At 38.8% G+C, this 21,827-nt stretch overlaps 3 protein-coding genes across 4 annotated transcripts in view; 2 read left to right on the top strand and 1 right to left on the bottom strand.

Moving 5' to 3' along the window:
* Window positions 1–19,337, bottom strand: part of LOC145503025 (uncharacterized) — a 22,959-nt gene extending 3,622 nt beyond the window's left edge. The window contains exons 1-2 of the mRNA XM_081482451.1: window positions 18,635–19,337; window positions 2,294–2,371 (exon numbers count right to left, since the gene is read on the bottom strand). Coding sequence (XP_081338577.1) covers window positions 2,294–2,371; window positions 18,635–18,855 — 299 coding nt within the window. The 5' untranslated portion in view covers window positions 18,856–19,337. The remainder of the gene's footprint in view (window positions 1–2,293; window positions 2,372–18,634) is intronic.
* Window positions 306–12,063, top strand: LOC145503016 (uncharacterized). Of its 2 annotated transcripts, none has more exons than XM_081482441.1 (8): window positions 306–763; window positions 3,119–3,360; window positions 4,367–4,484; window positions 5,394–5,491; window positions 6,148–6,284; window positions 7,364–7,412; window positions 7,502–7,577; window positions 8,101–12,063. In XM_081482441.1, exons 1-8 carry the CDS (start codon window positions 463–465, stop codon window positions 9,447–9,449), a joined length of 2,370 nt encoding a protein of 789 aa, XP_081338567.1. In that variant the 5' UTR covers window positions 306–462; the 3' UTR covers window positions 9,450–12,063. The 2 variants fall into 2 exon arrangements, with proteins under 2 accessions (XP_081338567.1, XP_081338566.1); XM_081482440.1 differs by having other exon boundaries at window positions 308–763; window positions 5,394–5,644.
* On the top strand, window positions 12,751–21,827 carry LOC145503019 (uncharacterized). The gene is made up of 8 exons (XM_081482443.1): window positions 12,751–13,187; window positions 14,867–15,162; window positions 16,159–16,288; window positions 16,831–17,282; window positions 17,912–18,060; window positions 19,624–19,672; window positions 19,778–19,865; window positions 21,019–21,827. Exons 1-8 carry the CDS (start codon window positions 12,866–12,868, stop codon window positions 21,444–21,446), a joined length of 1,914 nt encoding a protein of 637 aa, XP_081338569.1. The 5' UTR covers window positions 12,751–12,865; the 3' UTR covers window positions 21,447–21,827.

Raw genomic sequence — 21,827 nt, 5'->3', positions numbered from 1 at the left:
ATTCATTATCTGTCACTGGGTGTATTAGTGTGCTCAGTTTTCTTCGAAGCTCATCAGTGAGTGATTCAAATTCCATAAAAATAAAAAGCCTTGCAATAACAGGTGGAGTATTTGCTGCAATATGCACCCAACCAGCAAACAATACGAAAAAACACTTGGAAAAGTGAATTGATTGAATAGCTCTTTACCTAAAAAGGGAGTTAGATCTTGTGTTTACGAGTTATATTGGCTGGTAGCTATGAGGAAATGCCCATATTGGCTTCAATGACTTACAAGGTACGATAAAAACAGACAGTTCTCGAAGTGCAATGAAAACAATCGAAAGCAGAAACATATTTGAACGCATCGAGGACTGAATTTCAGTTTCTTGTGAGAAGACGTTTGTGCAACGATGAAGGGACGCGATAACTGACTTTTTTCCAAGACGGTATTCTTTGCTAGTGAGGCTGATATTTACGCAAAATGGACGTATTGAAGATCGAATTTACCGTAACAATTCTGATTTACTTGACGCCTATCACTATATCAGAGGATTTCGAGATTTTCAGACCAAGACCGTTTGGGGAGGATGGATGGGTGTTCGGGAGAGACTCGTTCAAGATCCCTCCCTCATTGTGCAACCAAGGGGGAATGAACTGTGCTCATTTCAACGCCCATAGAGAGAGTGCATGCCACTGTTCATGCCCTTACGGTGCAGCCACTTTCATGTTCGACAGGAGTGATTGGAGATGCGTAAACAACTTCCAGGCTCGTCAACTGTTTGGTTAGTAAATGACAGGTGTATTAATAGTTCATCGGAGTTTTAATATACTTAATTCTTACTTAAACCATAAGATTATCTCAAAACATAGCTTTGTTCCCCAGGAAAACAGTTTTAGCTTGTTTGGATTCTTTGGATTTTTATCGGAGCGATTTCACGCAAGAAGGTCGATATTGTTACATCAAATCAATTAGATCTTGTAAATTAAATCATGGAAACTTGTTAAAATTTATAATATCGTTCAACCCCTCGTTGAAGCCCAGCTTCTTTCCATTTAGCTAAGAGAAATGGCCAGCCAATTGTTGTGTTAAGAACTCTTACGCCCTAAATATGACTGACTAGTTTTTGTCATGTTTGGTGGCCCTGTGATGGCCAGATTAAACGAAGTTCTATTTCAGTTTCTCGTAAAGAACTGGGAGAAAACGGTGATTCTCATAAATCCTTTAACTATGTTAGCTAAAGGTTCACGAAACATTTAAAAAAGGTCCTCAGTTTTCAATTTAGACTTCGAGATTTTAAATTAATTAATTAATTAATTAATTTGCGTGGGATCATCAATCTCATTAGCATGAATTTTTCAAAAGAAACCGGCTCTTGTTTGAAGATTAACGCAGATGATACCAGAAGAACTAATCAGCAATCTGAGCTTTCATTAAACCGATACACAGAAGTAGACTGGGTGTGTCTTATTGTGCTAAAGAAGAAGCGGAGTTATTTTAAAAATGTTATTTTCTAAACGATCGAAGTTAAAGGCTTTTGAATTTGGAGAGCCTGCATCTAAGTTAAAGTCCAACAACTTTAAATGAATGGTATGGCATTGCCATGATAAAATTGGAGTCAGTCTTTGAGGTTTTGATATACTACTAGATATTCAAATGATTACGTTAGTGTACTTCGATCTCCAGCTCAAAGCTTGGACACAAAGCCAAACTTCTATAGCCTCAAGTCATACTGTACGTGTTTGGTTTTATCTGCCAAATGATCGATAAGTGTTTTCTAAATTCATCATTATACCAATATTCTTATCGAATTTTAGAAGAATCTACTACCAAGATTTAGAGATATCTAAATGCTTTCGAAGATAGCAAAAGTTGTAGTTCATGAGTTTATTTATTGCTCAAGCAAAAGTTCCCTCGCATCCTTGACGCATATTCAATAGGAACCATCGGGCCCCTTTAAATCTTGGATCGGAAATGCCTTTTCAATTTTTTTTTTTAAAAATTCACTTTGTGATGATATCTCGTTCGAAAGATTTAAGATTTTCGTGCTTTTCATATTTTTACTTTAATATTGTTCGGTGGTCAGTCAAGTGGTGCTCACAAACGAGATCTAAAATTAAGGAAAGATGCAATCTGTCTTGCTCAAAAACATGGGGAAATGAAGTAAACCTTTTTCTTGCTTTTTCACAAGGAGGGAAAGGACTGGGTGGGGATGAAATTGACAATTATCTGCCACTTGAGTTCCCTAGATCCTCCTCCGTTGGTACAGGACAACACTTTAGGTATTTTAGGATACAATTAACTACGTGCTTACCTCAATGAATGCAATACTGCTCGATTAGTTATGGTCTCGTTCTTGGTCTCACGAACACTGCGTTTGTCTTGTCTTGTCCTATAAGGAATGCAAGGAAAACGTCCAATAAAGCGCCTGAATCATGCCTCTGACCACATAGAAATGCCATACATATTTTTTCTGACCTTCAATATGGGGTCCATGATGGAATACTGAATAACGGTCCTGCACGGCCATTCATTAGTACCACAGTTTTTGCCTTCAGTATGGGAGCGAACCCCTCAAAGGACACTTCACATAGCAGGACAAAAACTCATTGTTCTGAACTACTCTGTATTGAGGCCTTATTAGGTTTTTTGGATACGAAATGGTTATAGAACCTAAGGTAAATATGTTACGGGATACGGAATTTTCATGGGGAACATTAATCGGATAAGGGATATTTAGAACAGATTTTCCGGGATATCCAGTAAGAAAATTGTTAGCTTTTGAAATTGGGCAGGATGTTTACCGGGTACGGGATATTTCGACCAAAAATTAACACGATATCAGGGATACTCAGACCTCCTTCCCCTACCCATAACGGGGACTCTATGTTTAAAAATCCTAGTAAGGGAACACCTCCCATAGCTTACCCGGAGATATCAAAAGGAGGCTCCGGAGGTTTCTCCTTCCGGAAAATTCTACTGTAATGTTCTTGACTGGTTGCGAACGTTGTAGAATATGAAAGCAGAGACCGATGAAACACAGAATGATTTTTTAGAAGGTGTAGTATATTTTGCCTAGCCAAATCAGTCTCCTTGAGGTACACATTTTTTCAACGCATGATTTTCATTCATTCCATAGGGTATAATCCAACACACTATATCCTGTTTGAGACCGAGAGACTGAACTATCCGATACGGTTTGTGTACATCAACAACTACAAGAGAGTGTCTTTACCTTCGAGTCTGAAAAATTGTCGAGTTGATGTGGGATCCTCAAGACATTTTGGGTGTAATGGTTCCGAAGTTCCATTCAACAACACGAACCTGTTTTCTATCGTACCTGATGGGGATCCTAGAGATTCTCCTCCTTATTTTCTTAGGGTGAGACTAGATTTTAGAGTAACAACCTAAGTAAGTCTAAGAACCTAATGGTTTAAATGATCTGTGAAGTTACCACAGAAATATAAACACAAAAATACAAAAATAGAAGAACCTGTTTAGTCAAGCAAGATCAAGCAGTTTCTTATATGTGGGTTACAGTTAAATTATGATAAACATTTTAACCAGGGAGTGTGACTTTGAGATTGCAAATTTATATTACAAGAAAATACATAATACAGTTGTGAATAAATATTGCATATTCAAGGACCAAACCCAAGTTTATTTCTTTTTCTAGTAATCAACAACTATATGTCCTTCATAGAAATTGAGAGCCTAAATAACAACCTACTTAGCCTAACTTGCCAATAACTACCCCAAAATACAAAAACCAAGAACTTCAAAAATAAATTATAGTTTCTTACACGTGGGTTTTTACTGGAATAGTTAAGGTAACCTTACAAAAGTCCGTGGGGGATGGGGAGGGCCGGGAGGGGGATAACCTGCAATGGATTTCTCTGATCCCATAAATGACACTATATTCCTTGTCGTTCCATGCCATAGTATAGTTAAGCACCGAGACCAATGTAACGTATGCTTCCTTCGACCCTAGGATTTGAGCAAACTTTAATCATAACCTCATTGTAAATTGTCGTTTTCATTCGATCCGAGAGGTACGAGGCCTGATTCCAGCATAATGCAATTTTCTGCCCTGGGCATTGTTATTCACGACATGGTAATAAGTTATGGGGAATCACTCTGGCCTGGACCAAGTCCAAGACCAGGCGAAAATAGAAACAGACAGCTAGATCATCATCATCATCATCATTATCAATCCTTATTGCCCCTAGTGGGGTATGGGGCCGCAGACAACTAGATCAAGCCCGACTTACTCGTTGGGTCGAGTAGGGTGATAGGGTAGAACACGTGTAAATTCTTTTCTAATGTCATTTGCATAATCTTCAGGGTTTGCATAGCGACAACCTTCCTCTCTTGTTACACGTTGCAGGTTAACGGCGGCGCAACAAACACCAAATTGTTAGAGGGACGAATCATCAAGCTCGGAGTGGTTTGCAATGGTCCTGTTAACCGTTGGATGCTGTTTAAATATGTGGGAAATATCAAATGTAAGTTCGAGTACTAAGCCCTGTTAATCCGAACACTTATAGTCCACTAATCTTTGCTCTTTTTAACGGCGGTGACCGTATTAAAGTAGTTTTAAGCTGAGAGGCTCACTTAATGAGTTTCTAGTAAACGTCTAAAGGAGAACAATCCGGGCGTTACTAAAGCTCTATTTGAACCCTAGGAGAAATCACCCCGACACAAACAGACAAATTAACGTTCGGAGCTTTAGTGACCTTGAAGACATCTAAGACGTCATCCGATGCTTATGTATCTTTGAAGACATTTGTAGATGCCTAATCGATATAAACTATCACCTTGAAAGCTTTAAAAGATATTTTAAAGGTAAAAGCCCTTAGATATAGCGTTTCGTCTTGAACGTGTAAAACCACACGAGATAACGACTATCCTCGTTCCTTTTGCATAGAGCCCCCCCCGCTCCCCCCCGTCCCCCGAAGCAAAAAGATTGAGTGATAGGCCTTTTCACGGTTTCTGACACTATCTTGCCTGGGGGGCAAACAAAGCAAAAATTACAGTAAATGTATGGAAAAAGTAAAAAAAGTTCGATGCCCAATACTATTGACTTATGTTCTGAGTATTTTATGAATTACATATACAAGGAAAAGATACCCAGCAGAAGATTTTTTAACCAAATTTGAAGAACAAAGGTTTGCTGTAAGGGAAGAATTGGACTTTTAATTTTTCATACAAATGTCTTTAATTTTCCCGCGAATACTTCAGAACTCGAATTTTCCGTGAGTTCTTAGACCTTAGATTCTCCATTTTCCTAATACATTTACCTTGATTTTTGTCATGTTTGGCCCCAAGCAAGATGGCGTCAGAAATCGTGAAAAGGTATATTGCATTTTACGCTGATTAGATATATATCGATGGCATTGATATTTTTATTTTAGGTTTAGCACCTACTTTACCACCCAAAGTTACAACAAAGCCAGGAGAAAGAAATTTGAAATTATTTCCATCCAAAGGAACAGGCATGGCTGGAAACACGGTAATTGATTTGAAACTTGTACGCAGTGCCTCACTTTCCATGCCTGTGGTCTACACCGCAATGCCGAACGGATTTGATATTCGACCAACAGTCTCCGATGTTCGACCGACAGTCAACGATGTTCAACCGACGGTCTCCGACGTTCGACTGATAGTACGTCTATTGCATTATCAGCTGTAACCGCTGGCTAAACGTTTTGCAGAATATACGAACCAGTCATGGGCCTCTCTGAAATTTATTTAACACTAAATTAAACCACAGAAAACAATGTTTATTTAGAATTTAGTTTATCTGCATTTGACATTTATAAGATCTCTTTATTTTGCCGCACTCTCAATGAACTAAATCACGCGTATCTATTTCCAAAAGTAGCTTTGAATTAGTCAAATATCAGAAAAGGCCCATATCAATATACTAAACTCTCTAACTTGACTCCTACTTAGAGACTGATGAATGAAGTGTTTGATTTAACAGCAAGTATCAAAAACGTTCTGAGCTAACTTTAATGAAATGTCACCAAAATTTTCACTTATTGCTGGGCTGTCAATTAGCCGCTTTGAATTGACTGGAAAAGAGAGGAATATCATTTCTCAATACATTATTCAGGTACCTCAGTCTTGGTAGTAATTTATGCATCTTTCCTCTTTCGTCTCCAGGCTCCCACCCGTCCTGGCCGTGAGCAGGGTGCAGATGATTCAAGCTCGTCCCAGGGCCTCATCGCTGGACTTACCGCTTCCATATTAGCTGTTGTCATCATCATTGGCTTCTTTGCTTATCGACGCGGCTATCTAAAGTATGTGAACTTTGACTTCAAGAAAGATGAATATATCTTATTCACTGAGCGCGAGGGCTGTACTGTTAGAATATCTACCCCAGCGGTCTTGATAAATCTTGGCAATAAGGTCCCATGTTCTCTTAGTACGGTCCCGAGTGAGATTGGTTAAAAAAACGTTTTTACACGCGAGACTGAAAATGTTTAGAAAAATGCCACGATCACGGACTGAAAAAACATTGGAAACTTCGAGCGCACAATTCTGACTGGGAGCCGACTAGGCGTATACTTACGTCTGATGTTAAACAAAACAGAAGGGAAAGAGAGTTTAATAATGAGGAAAGGAATGGTTTATGTCAAAGCAAATTCTTTCAGAGACTTAAGTCAAAACAATGCCAGAAAATCTTCAAAAGTGATCGTGCGGGATCATTCAGGACTGTACCCGCTCAAATCATAGAGAATGTTGTACCGGTAACGAAGCAATCTGATTGGTTGATTTCAGTTATTGGCCCTCTGAATTAACTTAGTCGTGTAATAATAGCACAGTTGAACCTGAGAATACTCTTTATCGATGTTGTCTATCAAATTGGTGTTGTTTGTAGTTACAATCGTTCGAAAGCGCTTTTTGCGTCTTGTCCGCACTGTACCCTCAAACTTTGCAGGTGATTGTGTTACACGTTATTTTAGGTGATCCCGAGACATACAAACTGATTAAAGGGGTTAGGTCACGCTACAAACAAGATCGCTACGAGGGCGCTAGGTCACGAACTCTGTGTTAGATGGTTCTGGTCTTGAGATTGTGCCCTGAAACTTTGAAGGTGATTAAGTTACATACAAAGTGGTCTTAAAGTGGCCATGTCATGCTTCTTTAGGTGATTCTGTGACATACGAACTGATTAAAGGGGCCAGGTCACGCTACTAACAAACTGCTAGGTAACGGACGCTGTGTCAGGTGATTCTGTCAAAAATTGGTGACAAGTGAACTAACGCTATTTTTAAATGATGCAAGTAGATGCAAAGGGCTATACATACCGACTATGTTAGCAGACGTTCGTTGATATTTTGTTTTTGACCATCATTTTCAAATATTTTGTCCACAGCAAATTGAAGAAGCCCAAGCTTCCTGCTTTGAAAAGGGTGAAAAGAGAGGTGAGGAGTTTGAGTCACCATAATTATGGTGTGCAGCTGGGTCTTACTGTTCATCTGTCCTATCTAATGTTTACCTGTATCTATCTCAGAACACAACATCGGCGAACGCACAATCAAGCTCAGAAGCAGAGAGTGGGCACAGAGCGCAAGATATCAGGCACGCATGTGAGTAAACAACAACAACAACAACAATAAGAAGAACAACACATAATTAATGACAATGCACATATGATAAGAACCATACATGACAAGTGGAGAAGAAAGGAATAAGGAAAGGAAAGTCTGGTTATATAGTCTGAATTTCAGCCGTCTCTTCTGAAATTCAGACTACTGGTTATATGGCAATTTATAATTAAACTGGAAAAAATTTAGTTTACAACGGCTGCACTGAGATATTGAACCGGTACAAACACTCTTCTACTCAGGAATTCCTATCAAGAACTTTATTGGAGGTTGATATAAAGAGTGATCACAGAACGATGGAATAACGACAGGCACAGCTGGACAAAAATTCCTTTCTCATTTTATTTCCTTTTTGTGTTTTATTTCGTCCCTTTACAAAACTGGTTTCGTGAGAAGACCTTTCAACGAAAGCAAGAGGTTCATTTAAGACACCATTTATTTTAAGGAACCGTTTCTCGAGAGAGTTTATTTTTAAGTCCTATTTCTTTCATTGTTTTCTTTGCAGCAAATTACTATGCGTCAACTTACGTAGTCCCTTTTCCCCCCAACCCAAGCCTTGAGTATGCTTCCTCGAGCCTTCCTGTGGGACTCGATACTCATTGCCATGACGACACAGGTAGTACCCAACAGCCTGCCTATAAAGCTGTCTATAAAGATCCTGATTGTGACAGCGACCTGAGGTCCAAAACAAAAGGACCGGTCTGTGCTGATCAACCTGTATACAATCAAATGGAGGAGCTGTCGGTAAGAGGACCTCCGCTGGGGTCTGTCCAAGAATATGACAATGGTACCCAACAGTCTGATGCTCATCTGAGCGTTCCTGTGGTAAACCAAGCCTATGGACATGACAACAGCCTGAAATCAGCTGGTTACAGAGATCCTGATTTTGAAAGCGAACTGAGGTCCAAACTGAAAGGTCGCGTCTGTGCAGAGCAGCCTGTTTACAACCACGTGGAGGAGCTGTCAGTGCGAGGAGCCAAGGGACCTGCCAAGGGTCGTGACAATGGTACTCAACAGCCTGTATGTACAGCTGTCTATAAAGATCCTGATCATGACAGCAAATTGAGGCCCAAAAAGAAAGGTCCGGTCTGTGTACAGCAGCCTGTTTACAATCATGTGGAGGAGCTCTCAGTACGAGGAGCCATGGGACCTGCCAAGGGACCTACCAAGGCTCCTGACAATGGTAATCAAAAGCCTGTGTGTATAGCTGTCTATAAAGATCCTGATATGGACAGCGAACTGAGGTCCAAAAAGAAGGTTCCGGTCTGTGTACAGCAGCCTGTTTACAATCATGTGGAGGAGCTCTCAGTACGAGGCGTCAAGGGACCTGCCAAGGGACCAACTAAGGCTCCTGACAATGGTAATCAACAGCCTGTGTATACAGCTGTCTATAAAGATCCTGATTTAGACAAGGAACCGAGGTTCAAAAAGAAAGGTCCAGTCTGTGTACAGCAGCCTGTTTACAATCACGTTGAGGAGCTGCCAGTTCGAGAAGCCAAGGGACCTGCCAAGGGACCTGTGAAGGGTCCTGACAAAGGTATTCAACAGCCTGTGTGTACTGCTGTCTATAAAGATCCTGATTTAGACAAGGAACTGAGGCCTAAAAAGAAAGGTCCAGTCTGTGTACGGCAACCTGTGTACAATCACGTAGAGGAGCTGTCAGTTCCAGGAGCCAATGGACCTGCCAAGAGTCGTGAAAATGATATACAACCAGAGTGTAATGCTTTGGAATCTTATCTGGAATGTTCAAAAAGACCTAGCCAATATGGTACCATGATATCTTCAGCAGAGCTGGTTTTCAACACGATGGAAAAATCTAAACCTGGAGATACGAGGAAACCCAATGATTCCTGAATACGTCAATGATCCGATCTTTTAAAGTACTCGAGGACGAGTCTTTTCATCTGTTGGGTATCCCAGCAGATGTTGAAGGATGCGGCACCAGAAATGTTCAAGAACCTCTGTAAAACGTTCTCGAAGGACCCGTTCCAAAGTAAACAGCGAAACAAGTAGTGTTACCATTCGTCGATGGCCATCTACGCTGAAACAGAATGAACTGGGCCATTATGAGGATGTAGTGCTCAGTTCTCGAGGAGAAACTTTGTCGTGGCGCCCCAGTGGATGATAAAGAATACAGCAACATAAAAGATTCAATGTGTAATTCGACCCAGAGTAAACAGACAAACAATAAGGTAGAGAAACAATTAAACAGAATGAACTGGGCCATTGCGAGGATGTAAAGCTCAGTTCTCGTGGAGGAACTTTACCTTGGAGTCCGAGCAGATGATAAAGGGTACAACGCGAAACATTTTCAAGATATCAGTAGATGACTTGACCCAGAGGTCCCCAAGAAAACACACGAACCGATCCAGATTTAACAGACAAAAATGTCGACTGATAAACAATAAAAGAATAATGACCTGGCTGTTGTGAAGACTCAAGGCCAATCAGTGTACTGTTGTAACACCACTAATTTATTTACTAATTCAACTGAAATAAAAACGGTTTCGTGTATACACATATCCATGTAAATCGATGATCATGTTAGCAGAAATCCTGCAAAACATAACTTACAGTGGCTACTACACCTTTCAATTTAGCATTACCACTTTGTTTCCCCTCTGGGAAAGCTTTCGCAGGTCATAAAGTATCTCTCGAGTTTATAGAGCGTTTTCCCTCACGTGGCAAGATTCATGTAAATTTTTTTATTGGAACAAAGGAATGTGCTTACATAAAAATAGATTCAACTCCAACAATTGGTTTTGGACACCAACATACTGTTGCTATAGTAACATACACTGTCACGAAAATGATAGCAACGTGTTCACCAATGATTGGTTCTCTTAAGAACTAATTGAAACACTATACCGTGAAGCCCCTTCTGTTGAGTTCCTTGCTTGAAATATAAAGTTTGACTTTCTTCAGTTTATATAAAAACTGACAATGCTATATGGAACTCACAATGGGCAGAAACAAAATAGCGACAATAAAATGAACTGCTGAGAACTTGTTGCTAGGCCCTATGGGCTACATTCTCAGAAGGCCGTGAACTGAACCGTTGTATTGTGTTTGACCGTTTTTAAGTTAGAGCACAAAACTCCCGGGAGACAGAAGCAGATTAATTTCTAAAAATAAAGAAAAAGAAGGTACGAAAAGGTTGACTCTCAGCCTTAGTACTGAAGATGGCGGTGTGGGCCCCTGACATTCCCCTCTTCATTTTGCTAGTTAGATCTCAAAATCGAAATAGCTCAAAATGAATATTTAAAAAAGTTGTTTTTGTGTAAGATGCATCAGCCCGTTAGTTGCATTGTTTACATGTAGGAAAGTTTGGTTTCTTACATAAATACTCCAGATAATAACTATTGCATAATATGAAATTAAGGGCTACTCAAGGAATCTTTATATCACCTCTGATTACTTACTTACCTTCATGTTTGAAGGACAGTTTAAATTAAATGTTTGCAAACGCGACATAAGAAACGGAAATATACGCTTACCTTACCTAGAGTGGATCAAAAACTATTGCATAATATGAATTAAGGGCTACTCAGGGCATGCTTATATCACCTCTAATTACTTACGTAATCATTTACGTTGAATTCTGATTGGTTTACGTTCCCTTAAGGTGGCCGAACACAGTTTTCAAGAGCCTACGCCTAATTCACCATTACTTTTAAGCTATTTATGCTTTGGCGCTCGTTTTTTGCAAGAGTCAAGGTTAACCACAGAAAAGTTTATTTTCGCATTTTGGCTAAGGTGTGTGCTGTTGCCATGGCAACGGGGCTGGTTAAAAACAAGGCTTAAAAAATGGTTTTTGTTTATTTAAAAAACAATCCAGTCGTTAGATTTTTTTCATCTTTTGCCCACTACGAATTGACATTAAATCCATTCTGTCAACACTGTTCTAATAAAATTTTGACATAGGCGATTTTCGTAATTCGCCGTAAATCGTTTTCACCGCATGTTCTATATTATTAAAAATTCCCTACGTCAAAATTCAGATTTTTTGCGATAGATCATTCACGCGGTTTCTGAACTATTTTTTTGCCAAATTTCTTGAAATTCTAACGACTGGATCGTCAGAAATCCGCAAGTTTCTGCAAAAGCAATCGGTCTCAATTTTTCGAGCAACTGCGCATGCGCTGCATTTAACTGGGTTCTTTCGGTAACAAAGAGAAAGCTGAGAATTGCTGGTTTCTTTGCGTCGCTACCTTTTCTAACATATCTTTGTAATAAAAGACTAAAGCCATCAATACACTGCGTTCAATAATAGAGAAAAAATAGCACAGATAGTGCGGGTGTTGAGTAAATAAAATGATCGCTCTTTGCAATCCTTGTGCGCGCGCTCAATTGCATCAGCAAAAGCGCGCGAGAAAACTGTGTTCGGCCACCTTAACAGTTCGAATTTCGCAATATGGACTGCTAAGATGGACCGGTCACGAATTAATTCGGCGAATTGCGTTTTCAATTTTCAATTCATTGCGAAAAAAATAATCAGTTTTTGGTTAGTGGAAATCTTTTTACCTTCATGTTTGGAGCACAATTTCGGTTAAAAGTTCGCAAACACAATGGTTTTCTTACCTAGAATGGATCGCCGAGACACATCAATGTAGCAGCAGATTTTAAAAAGAGCCATTATAATAAATTCTTTATTGAACTAACTTGTTCGGTCCGTATTAGAGAATATTGGTTTCGTTCTTTTCTTTGCAAGTTTATGAACCTCACCTGCTGTTCGGTTCATAAACCTGCAAAAAATAGAACTCGACCAATATTTCTCCAATACGAACCTCACGTTAGTTCGATAACATTATATGTACCAGGAAGTTTAAATAGTATATACGTGTGTTCAAACGCGATTTTCTCATCAAATTTTATTAAAAAGTGTTCATACTGAAATAAACTTAAGGATATGGTATAGCTTACAACTGCAATATTCTTTGCGGTCAACAAGTAAACAATATATAAACAAAGACATAAATCGATTAAGAACCACCCGTGAGGTAAACCTTGTATTAACGTGATGCCATTAAGTATCATTTAAGGTTGTTTCGTTGGGTAATTTCAAAACTGTAATTTAGAACAATCAAGGTTGACAAAGATGGTTCTTATATAATAAGAATAAAAGCAATATAAGTGTTGAGTTTTTGGGCGAAGGAGTGACACCAACATGACGGTGCAAAGACGTTTTGTTTCAAAGGACAAGTAATTCATATATTTTTAAGGGTGCCGCTTCAAATTTCACTCGCGAGGTTAACACATCACTCAGAAATATGAAGATGTTTAGGATCGAGTTTATTTTGATCATAAATATGTACTTCACTGCTATCGCCATATCAGAGGATCTTGAGATTTTCAGAGTAAGATCTGATGGGGACGACGGATGGCAGCAAGGCACAGATTCGTTCAAGATCCCTCCATCATTGTGTGATCAAGATAAAAGCGATTCCATAAACTGTGCAAGATTCAACGCTGATGTTAAAAGTGAACATGGTGAAAGGTGCTTTTGTTCATGCTCCGACGAGGATGCAACTTTGATGTTCAGTAATAATGAATGGAGATGCTTAAAGAATGATAACGTCCGTATCTTGCTTGGTGAGTAAATAATCCTCTTCGGCTTAATTGACTTAGAAGCTGATTTTCTTAAAGAATGAATCATGATAATCCGAAAATGTTCATTGTGTCGAAATTCAGACAAGAATCAGCAAAACCAGAAGTTACATTTCGGAAAGAACAAAACCGTCATCAGACTAGAATATGCAAGCATGGTAGCTCTTAAATTTGGTGTTAATAATAACAATGAAGAGACAAAACAAAAAGTAATACTCATGAGAAAAGTTCTCTGTTGGATTTGAGTCCTTTGTTGAAGGAAGATGTCAGGCGTTTGATGTAGTATGTCCCTTATAGGAGAAGAGTCTAATTGCTGTGGTGTTGGTTCTGACTAACTGTGTAAAGTATTCTTTGTTACAAGAATCAGGTGGAAATTAAAACTGTCAGAATTCAAGATATACAGTAGATTGCACAACACGCTATCTCTGACAAAGAGAGTGCAATATACAAACATTTGCACACTTATGAGTATCTAATTTTCATACGTAATGTTTTGTTAACACCGTATTTAATAGCTACCTCGTGTGCATAACGTAGTCTGATGACGGTATAGTTCATACCAAAATATAACTTCGAGTTTTGCCAAGTGAATTTCGACACAATGAACATTCTCGGATCATCGTCTTTTCTTTATGTACTAAAACTATCAGCAGGGGTACTGCTTCTTCGAAAAGCTCTTATTATTCAATCAATGATTGGACACATAAAAAGCACACGAAATGTTTCATTAGATGCGCAACAATGAGAGAAATGAGTGAAATGCTTTAATACTTAATTAATACGTCAATTTATCGAATGTTTTTTTACTGCATATTTAACCTCAGTCATTTAGCTCCAACTTCAACAAAGACATAAGTTATTCAAAGTTTAGTTTACTCTAATTTGTTGTTCCGTTTTCCCTGAGCAATAAACTTCTCAGATCAACTAGTTAGGATATTAAACCGCCACAGAGCCATAATAAACTCGCAAGTATATTGCGCTATGAGTTCCCTAATTACTTTTATAACAACTCGATACACATCAATGGATGAATAAATAAATAATTAAACAAGCGTATGTAGTCTTAGATTTAGACGATTTCGTACGGGTCTGTTAAGGAGTTCCTTCAGTTAAGAGTTCTTGATTTCAATGATACATTTACGGTTGAATCCATTTTAGCTGAATGACTGAGAATATCAAACTATTATGTTAAAAGGACTTGATATTGCTACTCAGCGTAAATGTTTAATTAAAAAAAGTGAGAGTGAAAATTACCGATCTTTTAATTTGTCCTGCTAAGAAGGTAACAATATAGTTTTGTAACAGAAAAAAAATAGTAGCCAAGGCTTTTTTGAATGTTTTAAACTATAAGAGCTTTTATTCAGTCAAGAAATGCGCCTTAGTTTTTTCCATGAAACGAATTTCACAAAACAGTAAAACACACATTCAACGAAGCCAGACAGTAGGATAACACTTCCCTTAAGGAGGCACTGACTTGTAGTCCTGGCAACAGACAAACACCCTTTTCAATAAAGAGAAAACTGGACCAAATAGCTTCAAGTGAACACGTGAACATTGCATTTCAATTACACATATAGAGGGGACACCTGAGGGGCGTTCCTCACGACGTATCTAAGTTAGCCTCATCAAGGCGCTTAAATCACTCGTAATGCATTTTTTCGTAGGATATGACCAGCTGACGTACACTGGTTTTGGTGAGGATCAGGATGAGGATGATGATGATGATGATGATGACGATAATGATGATGATGATCACGATAATGATGATGAGGACAATGACAATAAACTGCGCATGTTGAACATTAGCGACCGCAGACCATTGTCCCTAGCGCCATGGCCTCAATGTGTTGTAGATGAAGACACGTCTTTGTATATCGGATGTGATGGTTCAGAAGTTCCATTCAGGAGCAGCCTGTTTACAATCCAGAAAACTAATCAAGATATTCCTTTCGTTATCAAGGTGATAAAAATAATAATAATCATCATGATAAAATCTCGTCATTGTTTCTATCAATAGTATATCAATATCAGTGCAAAATTTTCACATTTTTTGTATTTAATTAATCCTTGATTATTCTTATTTTCATCGCACATTGTTAAACCATTTATTGGTCATTTTCAATTGGTATTCTTGTGCAACTGACGATGAATGAGATTTCATCCAAGACATGTTTTGCTATTTAATGTGAGATGAACTTCAAATACCAGGGGCGTAGCCAGGATTTTTCAAAGGGGGGATCACACTGTGCCAAAGTGAGAGTACTCACCAGATTGTCATGACGTTCTTGCCACCTGTTGTTGGTTGCTTGCTTAAAAAAGGCTTCCAAAAGGGGGGGGGGGGGATAACGGGCACCCCAGGACCCCCCTACTTACGCCCCTGAATACATCGTGTAGTTTGAAAAAACTTTAAACGCAAAGAGCCTGCTCGCAGGCTAAAAGCATTATCACACTTTGCACTGCTAAGAAGCCTTGGTATGTCAATAGTCCACTAATATAACATTTTTGCTTTTTATTTGGTGTGATTTTCTTATATTAAATACATTTGGCTAGCTTGATCAATGCCCTCTTTCTCATAAGTTCAACAACCCACGGAACTTTTGTTATCAATTCAATCTATGCCTTAAGGAAAAAAATATCAACTTTCGAATGTTGCAAAGGGCAGTTGTCAATAAACTCCCAATATAGCTATTTTTATAATTTTGAAAAGGGGTTTAAATGATACTAAAACGTGCTTTCCGTGATTATTATAACAATATTTTTCCAAGTTTTTTTTTGAGTTAGTTTAACTGGTATTAGTTCATATAAGCAATTTAATATCGTTTTAAAATGCAGTTTTTCCTCATATATTTTTTTTAATTTTCATACTTAAAAAGTGTATTCTGTGTCCAACCTAGGCAAGGAAATCTTATATCGTTTAAGAACAGCTTTTGATTCAGATTATTGTTTTTGTTTACAGGTTAACGAGGGTGTTTCAGATGCCGAGTTTTTAAGAGGACGAATCATCAACTTAGGGATCAGCTGTTCTGATAGTGAAACCATCATTATAAGAAAGAGATTGTTATTCAAATATGAAGGAAAACTCACATGTAAGTGCAATTTCCTTTTTATGCTTCCACCCGGTGGGGGGGGGGGGGGGGGAAGGGGGAATACTCCCAGGAAAATGTTTTTAAAACCCTTACGCTATTTAAGACAAAAATCTGCGATTTTCCATACTCTATTTATGACCTGACCAAAAATTCAATACCCTAATTAAGACCTGGCCTTTAAATAAATACCCTGTTTAAGACCTGCCTTATCAGCTAGTTACTCAGTTCAGACCGATGTTAAAGACATTGTTAAGGGCCTTTGTTTATGGTCTTATCCATAGGGATGAAAAAGTAGATTCTTCTACAAAGCATAACCAATTCAAGGGTAGAATGCAAAAACCATACCATGAGACCAAAATGGCAAAAATCGATACCCCACTTCTGACCAATACGGCTAAAAGACCAAACCCTTTGGGGCCGCACATACCTATATAGCCCATATAAGGAGGTAACCCCAGGCTTCCATATTGTATCAATATATTATATTTTTTTGATAGTTAAACGACGCTTAACATAATCATGCTGTTGTTTTGTCATTCAAGGTCCTATATCAACTTCCATTGTACAGCCGTCAGTCACAAATAAGTCGCTATACGCAACTTTGACATTATCTCCATCAACAACCACCAGCCCGACACCAGCGCCTTCACCTATCATCTCTATCGTTTTCCCGACAGTCACCGATATTCCACGGACAGCCTCCGACTCTTCAACGACAGTCTCGTATACTCCATCAACGGATCCCGAAATTTCGTCGACAGTTTCCGATACTCCACCGACTGTCCCCGATATTGTGCCGACAATATCCTATACTTCATCGACTGTTTCTGTTGTTCCAACAACCGTCTCTATTGCAGTCTTCAGTACTTCGCCGACCACCACCAATACTACAACGACTGTCTCCGAGGTTCAACCGACCGTTTCCGATACTCCACAAAAAGCTTTATTTCCTTCACCGACGACGCAAGATACGATGACAGTCTCCCCCTTTGAGGTAAGGAAAAAGTGATTGCAAAAGAAGATAGATTATGTTTCCTGGCCGAACTCGAGGGCGCGATAAAAACTTATCGTAGTAACCGTTTACATTCGTCAGCTATTTTTAGCTAAAAAATTGCGAATAACTGGAGATGTACCATATATCTTTACAACAGCAGATATCTACTCTACTGTACCAATAATCCAGTCTGACTAAGTGAAACAGAACTTTGAATATGTTGTGACAGACGTAATGTCTGTTTTTAATAAAACTATAGTAAGGTGAACGTAAGAGTTTTGATCCGAAGAGCAGTAACTAAGCTCACAGTATACTATTAGAAGTTCCACTGAATTTATTATGCATATCGCCAATAAGATTTGATAGCGTTTCGAAAGAGCCAAGCTTTGGAGAGAAATGGCATTATTAAATTTCAATCAATTCAACTACCTTTTGAGGATCACATAAAAAAAAGAGGAGCTTGGTAATGAGATTACAACTAGTTCTCGAATTCTTAACCTCCTGTGCATACTCCTTTACCTCGTCACACAATCTTTCCTCCTATGAAACGCGTGACGAACTCAAAAAGCATCTTCGTAGAAGGTTATTTCAATTTTGGCAGCGAATGCGTTTTATTTTATCGTTTCCAGGTCCCGGCCCGTCCTAGCCCCGGCAGCGCACAGAGAGCAGATAATAATTCAACATCTTTTAGCTTGGGCCTTGTTGTGGGGCTTCCTGCCTCCCTTTTAGCAGTTGTTGTCTTTGTTAGTGTCTTGGTTTATCGACACCGCCGTATAAAGTAAGTCAATGGGCCATTCACATGCTACCTTGTGCCTCTGTGTCAAAATGACTTTTCGCGTGCGAAACCATTAATTTGTTTAAATGGTTCCCCCCATAAGTTCCCTGCATTTTCATGCCAATCAGACTCACTTTCATATGAAAGGTTCTGCACGTGGACTCGTTTTGAAACAGAGGCACATGGTAACTCTGAAATGACCTACATGCATTCTGACTTAAGATAAATCATTTTATAACTCTCTTCTGGTTGAATGGCACTAGCACTGATTTTACTTCGATGTACTACGAGGCTTTAACACCTGTAGCTTGGCTGGAGAACCACCTTAAGACAGCTCACGACAATGATAGAGCATGATTTGTCCTTACATTTGACAACATCCTTACCAAATGCGTTTTTATTGTACAATATCTTGTAGACCCTTTTCATAAATGGCTGCCAATTATAAATTCTTTTCGTGGCTAGAAATCTCGGACACGTACGCGCAGTTGAAAACGCCAGATTAAGAAAAAGCGAGTCGCGCAATTCCTCGCGACTTAGAGATTTACTGAGAAAACAGATTTAACATCCCACTTACCTCCTTACTCCAGTGCAAAGTCCCAAATGTTCACTGACTGTCTTTTGGTTTAACCGAGACCCAAAACCTGCAAAACCGTACAGCGAAATCCACCAGAAAAGTAGTACACTTCTTTGCTGTTTCCTTGACCTGCCGTGTTGTTTTTCGCTGGGTAACCTGGCTTCTAGGTTCCAGTCTCTTTTTAAGTCTATTCGCCTCCAAAAATTAAATATATGGGGCATCTGAGACTGTGCTCTCTCGATGGCGCTACGACGGGACGCAAAAATCAAAGCAAAGAATCAGAACTGAACACAGTCAAACATAAATTTATCTGTATTGGCCGTTTGCCAAACACTCAAATAAATTACTTTATAGAAATGCCCCACTAAACTTTGAATCAGTGAAAAGCCCGATCTATCTCTTCCCACGAGTACGCATTGCTCGGTGTGACGCCATGTTGTTCAATTGCGTGTTTCTTGCCAGCCACGCACGAATTTAACTTCTGTGAGTGGCAGATCAAGTCTTAGCATCTCCCACTGCTGTCCGAGATTTCTAGCTATGGTTAGTATTAAAATAAGCCTGAATAACCTCGTTTTTGAGTTGATAATTCAAAAGAATTTTTACTCCCAAACGAGTTTAGTGAGGATAATTTAAATGCACACAAAAGGAAAAGGGTCTATATTCACTACAAATAATCACTTCTACACTCTTTGAACAACTAGGTGTAAAAAACGTTCATTAAATACATAATAATATTCAAAAAGTTGCAACCTACTCCACAACCTTTTTAAAATTCCTAACATAACTGTGTAAATATGTGAATTTTTATTTGTTGAAGGTATTGTTTTTGGTTATTTACTGACCTCTTTGATTTATATTTATTTATTCATTTATTTATTTTTTATTGTCTATGAATGAAGCAGAATGGGACAATTTCAAAGGGAGCTATAGTTACCTGCTAATCAAGCATGAACGTGTGTAGGTATATTCATGATCTGTAAATTTTTCAGTCTCTACAGGGGCAATCACTCCTCGAGGACCAACAATGAAAAAGGAAAGGTAATAAAGTTTGATATATTTAGTAATATGAACTGCAATCTATTTTGTCATACCCTATTGGTCGCGTTCCATGTCATTCTCTAATCTGCACTGCAATTGTTTCAGGCAACGGTGATTATGAGCTCACAAACAAACTCAGGGTACCAGCTGGGTGATAATAGCGCTTACGAAGAAGTAGAGGTTACAAAGCCACGTAAGTAAACGGCGCCATTGACAACAGCAACAAAAAAAACCAAACAACGAAAACAGGGAATACATAAAAAAACCCCAACAAAAACAACGACCGACAACCAAACGAAAACACCAGCAGCACAAAGACAACTACAAAGACGACAACAACAACAACAACGATAACAGCACATGGACAACTACAAAGGCAACAACAACAACATTAACAGCAACAATAACAGCGCTCTAGCTACAATAACAATAAAATGACAACAACCGCAATCGATATTTCAGTGGAAACAAACAGAAGAAAAACGGTCACATCAAAAACAAACAAACAAACAAACAAACAAAAAAACAATGTAAACAACAACTACAACCACCGGAATACTAACAAAAGCATGATAAAACAACATGACCAAAGTAGATATATGAAATAACCCATATAAATACACTGCGGTTAATGAATCAAGGGATCTATCGGAGTCATATAAAACTATAGTAGAGAGTTGTCGTTTATCGTAGAGTGAGTTTTCTCTGCTATATTTTTTTTATTTATCTATTTATTTTTTATGACTGAAAAATTACGTCATTGTGATTGGCTGAGAACAGGCCAATTTATTGTCAGTTTTTTAATTGGACTGCAGTGTTCTTACGGCGCGTGCTCGTTCGTAATTTCGCAGTCATATAATAAATGAGTAATCGCGTTGATACTCGAGCGTGAGAATTAACACTACTCGTGATATTTGAATATTTTCTTAATATCACTCACTTATCCTTAATAGCGTCGCGCACAATTGCTAAAAATAGATTACGTCACCAGAGACCCCCCACATGACTCAGACGATTACCTATATTGACTTATTACCGCGCCTTCCAATAACATGCAGACTCTAAAATTCAAAGCTCAACCGACAAAATTAATGCGTTTTTCGCTACCCTCAATCAAATGTTCGGCGGCCCCTCCCAGCTTCCGACTACTGCCGAGCGCGAGGTAATCCAATCGTTGAGCACAGTTCAGGCAACGAAACAGTGTTCGGCAGTAGTCGGAAGCTGGGAGGAGCCGCCGGACATTTGATTGACGGTAGCGAAAAACGCATTTGTCGGTTGAGCTTTGAATTTTAGAGTCCGCATGTTATTGAAAGACGCAGTAACTTTGACATCGTTCTGTTTTTCAGCAATTTATGCGTCAAACTATGAAGAGCCACATTTTAACAGCGAAACACAATTTTCTGACCATGACTCTCAGGCAGATCACACATACGCTCCTCTGAACTTTTCTGACGGTCAGAATCTCAACGGTCACGGAAATATCCAAGAACAACTCTACAGAACGCTGGAGAATCCTGGTTATGATAAAGATACAAAGTCCCAAGCTTTTGTTCGTGCTATTAGACCTATTAGCATGGAACAACCCGTTTATAATCTCATCGAGGAGTTTTCAATGCCAGGAGAGGATGGACCTGAGCAAGATGGCGTTAATAACCAGGAGGGGGAACCTCATCTTGAACCTGTAGATTCTGACGGAATTGTCCATTATAACGCAGGATCTCCCGCAGAGCCAGTTTACCACACTTTGGAAGAGTTACACAAAGAAACTCAGTGATTATTCTAAGTTCATCAATGAACCAATCTATAACGTTTTTGATCAGGAGCTTTATCCATAAATCCTAGCAGATGGCAATAATTATGGTTTAGAGGGATGGAATAGACAGGAAGACAAATAAACAACCATTGCATTTGTTCGTTCAGATGAGATTCAGACGAAAACGCGTTAAAGAAATATCGAGGTGTTAATAATGTACAGTCTTGAACGTACCCTAAAAATTGAACGGTGAAGGAAAACAAAGTAAACAGATGTCTTAGTTGTTGCTATACATGTATCAGAGGTCGTATAAAGGGGATTGAAATAAATAGTTTTTTTAGAAGTACTTTGACCATCAATTTTTTATGGGTTGATATAGATCTTTTGCTCTATAACGTTCTT

This window comes from Orbicella franksi, chromosome 11, assembly GCF_964199315.1.
Source record: "Orbicella franksi chromosome 11, jaOrbFran1.1, whole genome shotgun sequence".
In the NCBI taxonomy this organism is placed as follows: Eukaryota; Metazoa; Cnidaria; class Anthozoa; order Scleractinia; family Merulinidae; genus Orbicella; species Orbicella franksi.
The sequence above is the reverse complement of the archived record's forward strand: the minus strand, read 5'-3'. Positions and strand labels throughout refer to the sequence as shown.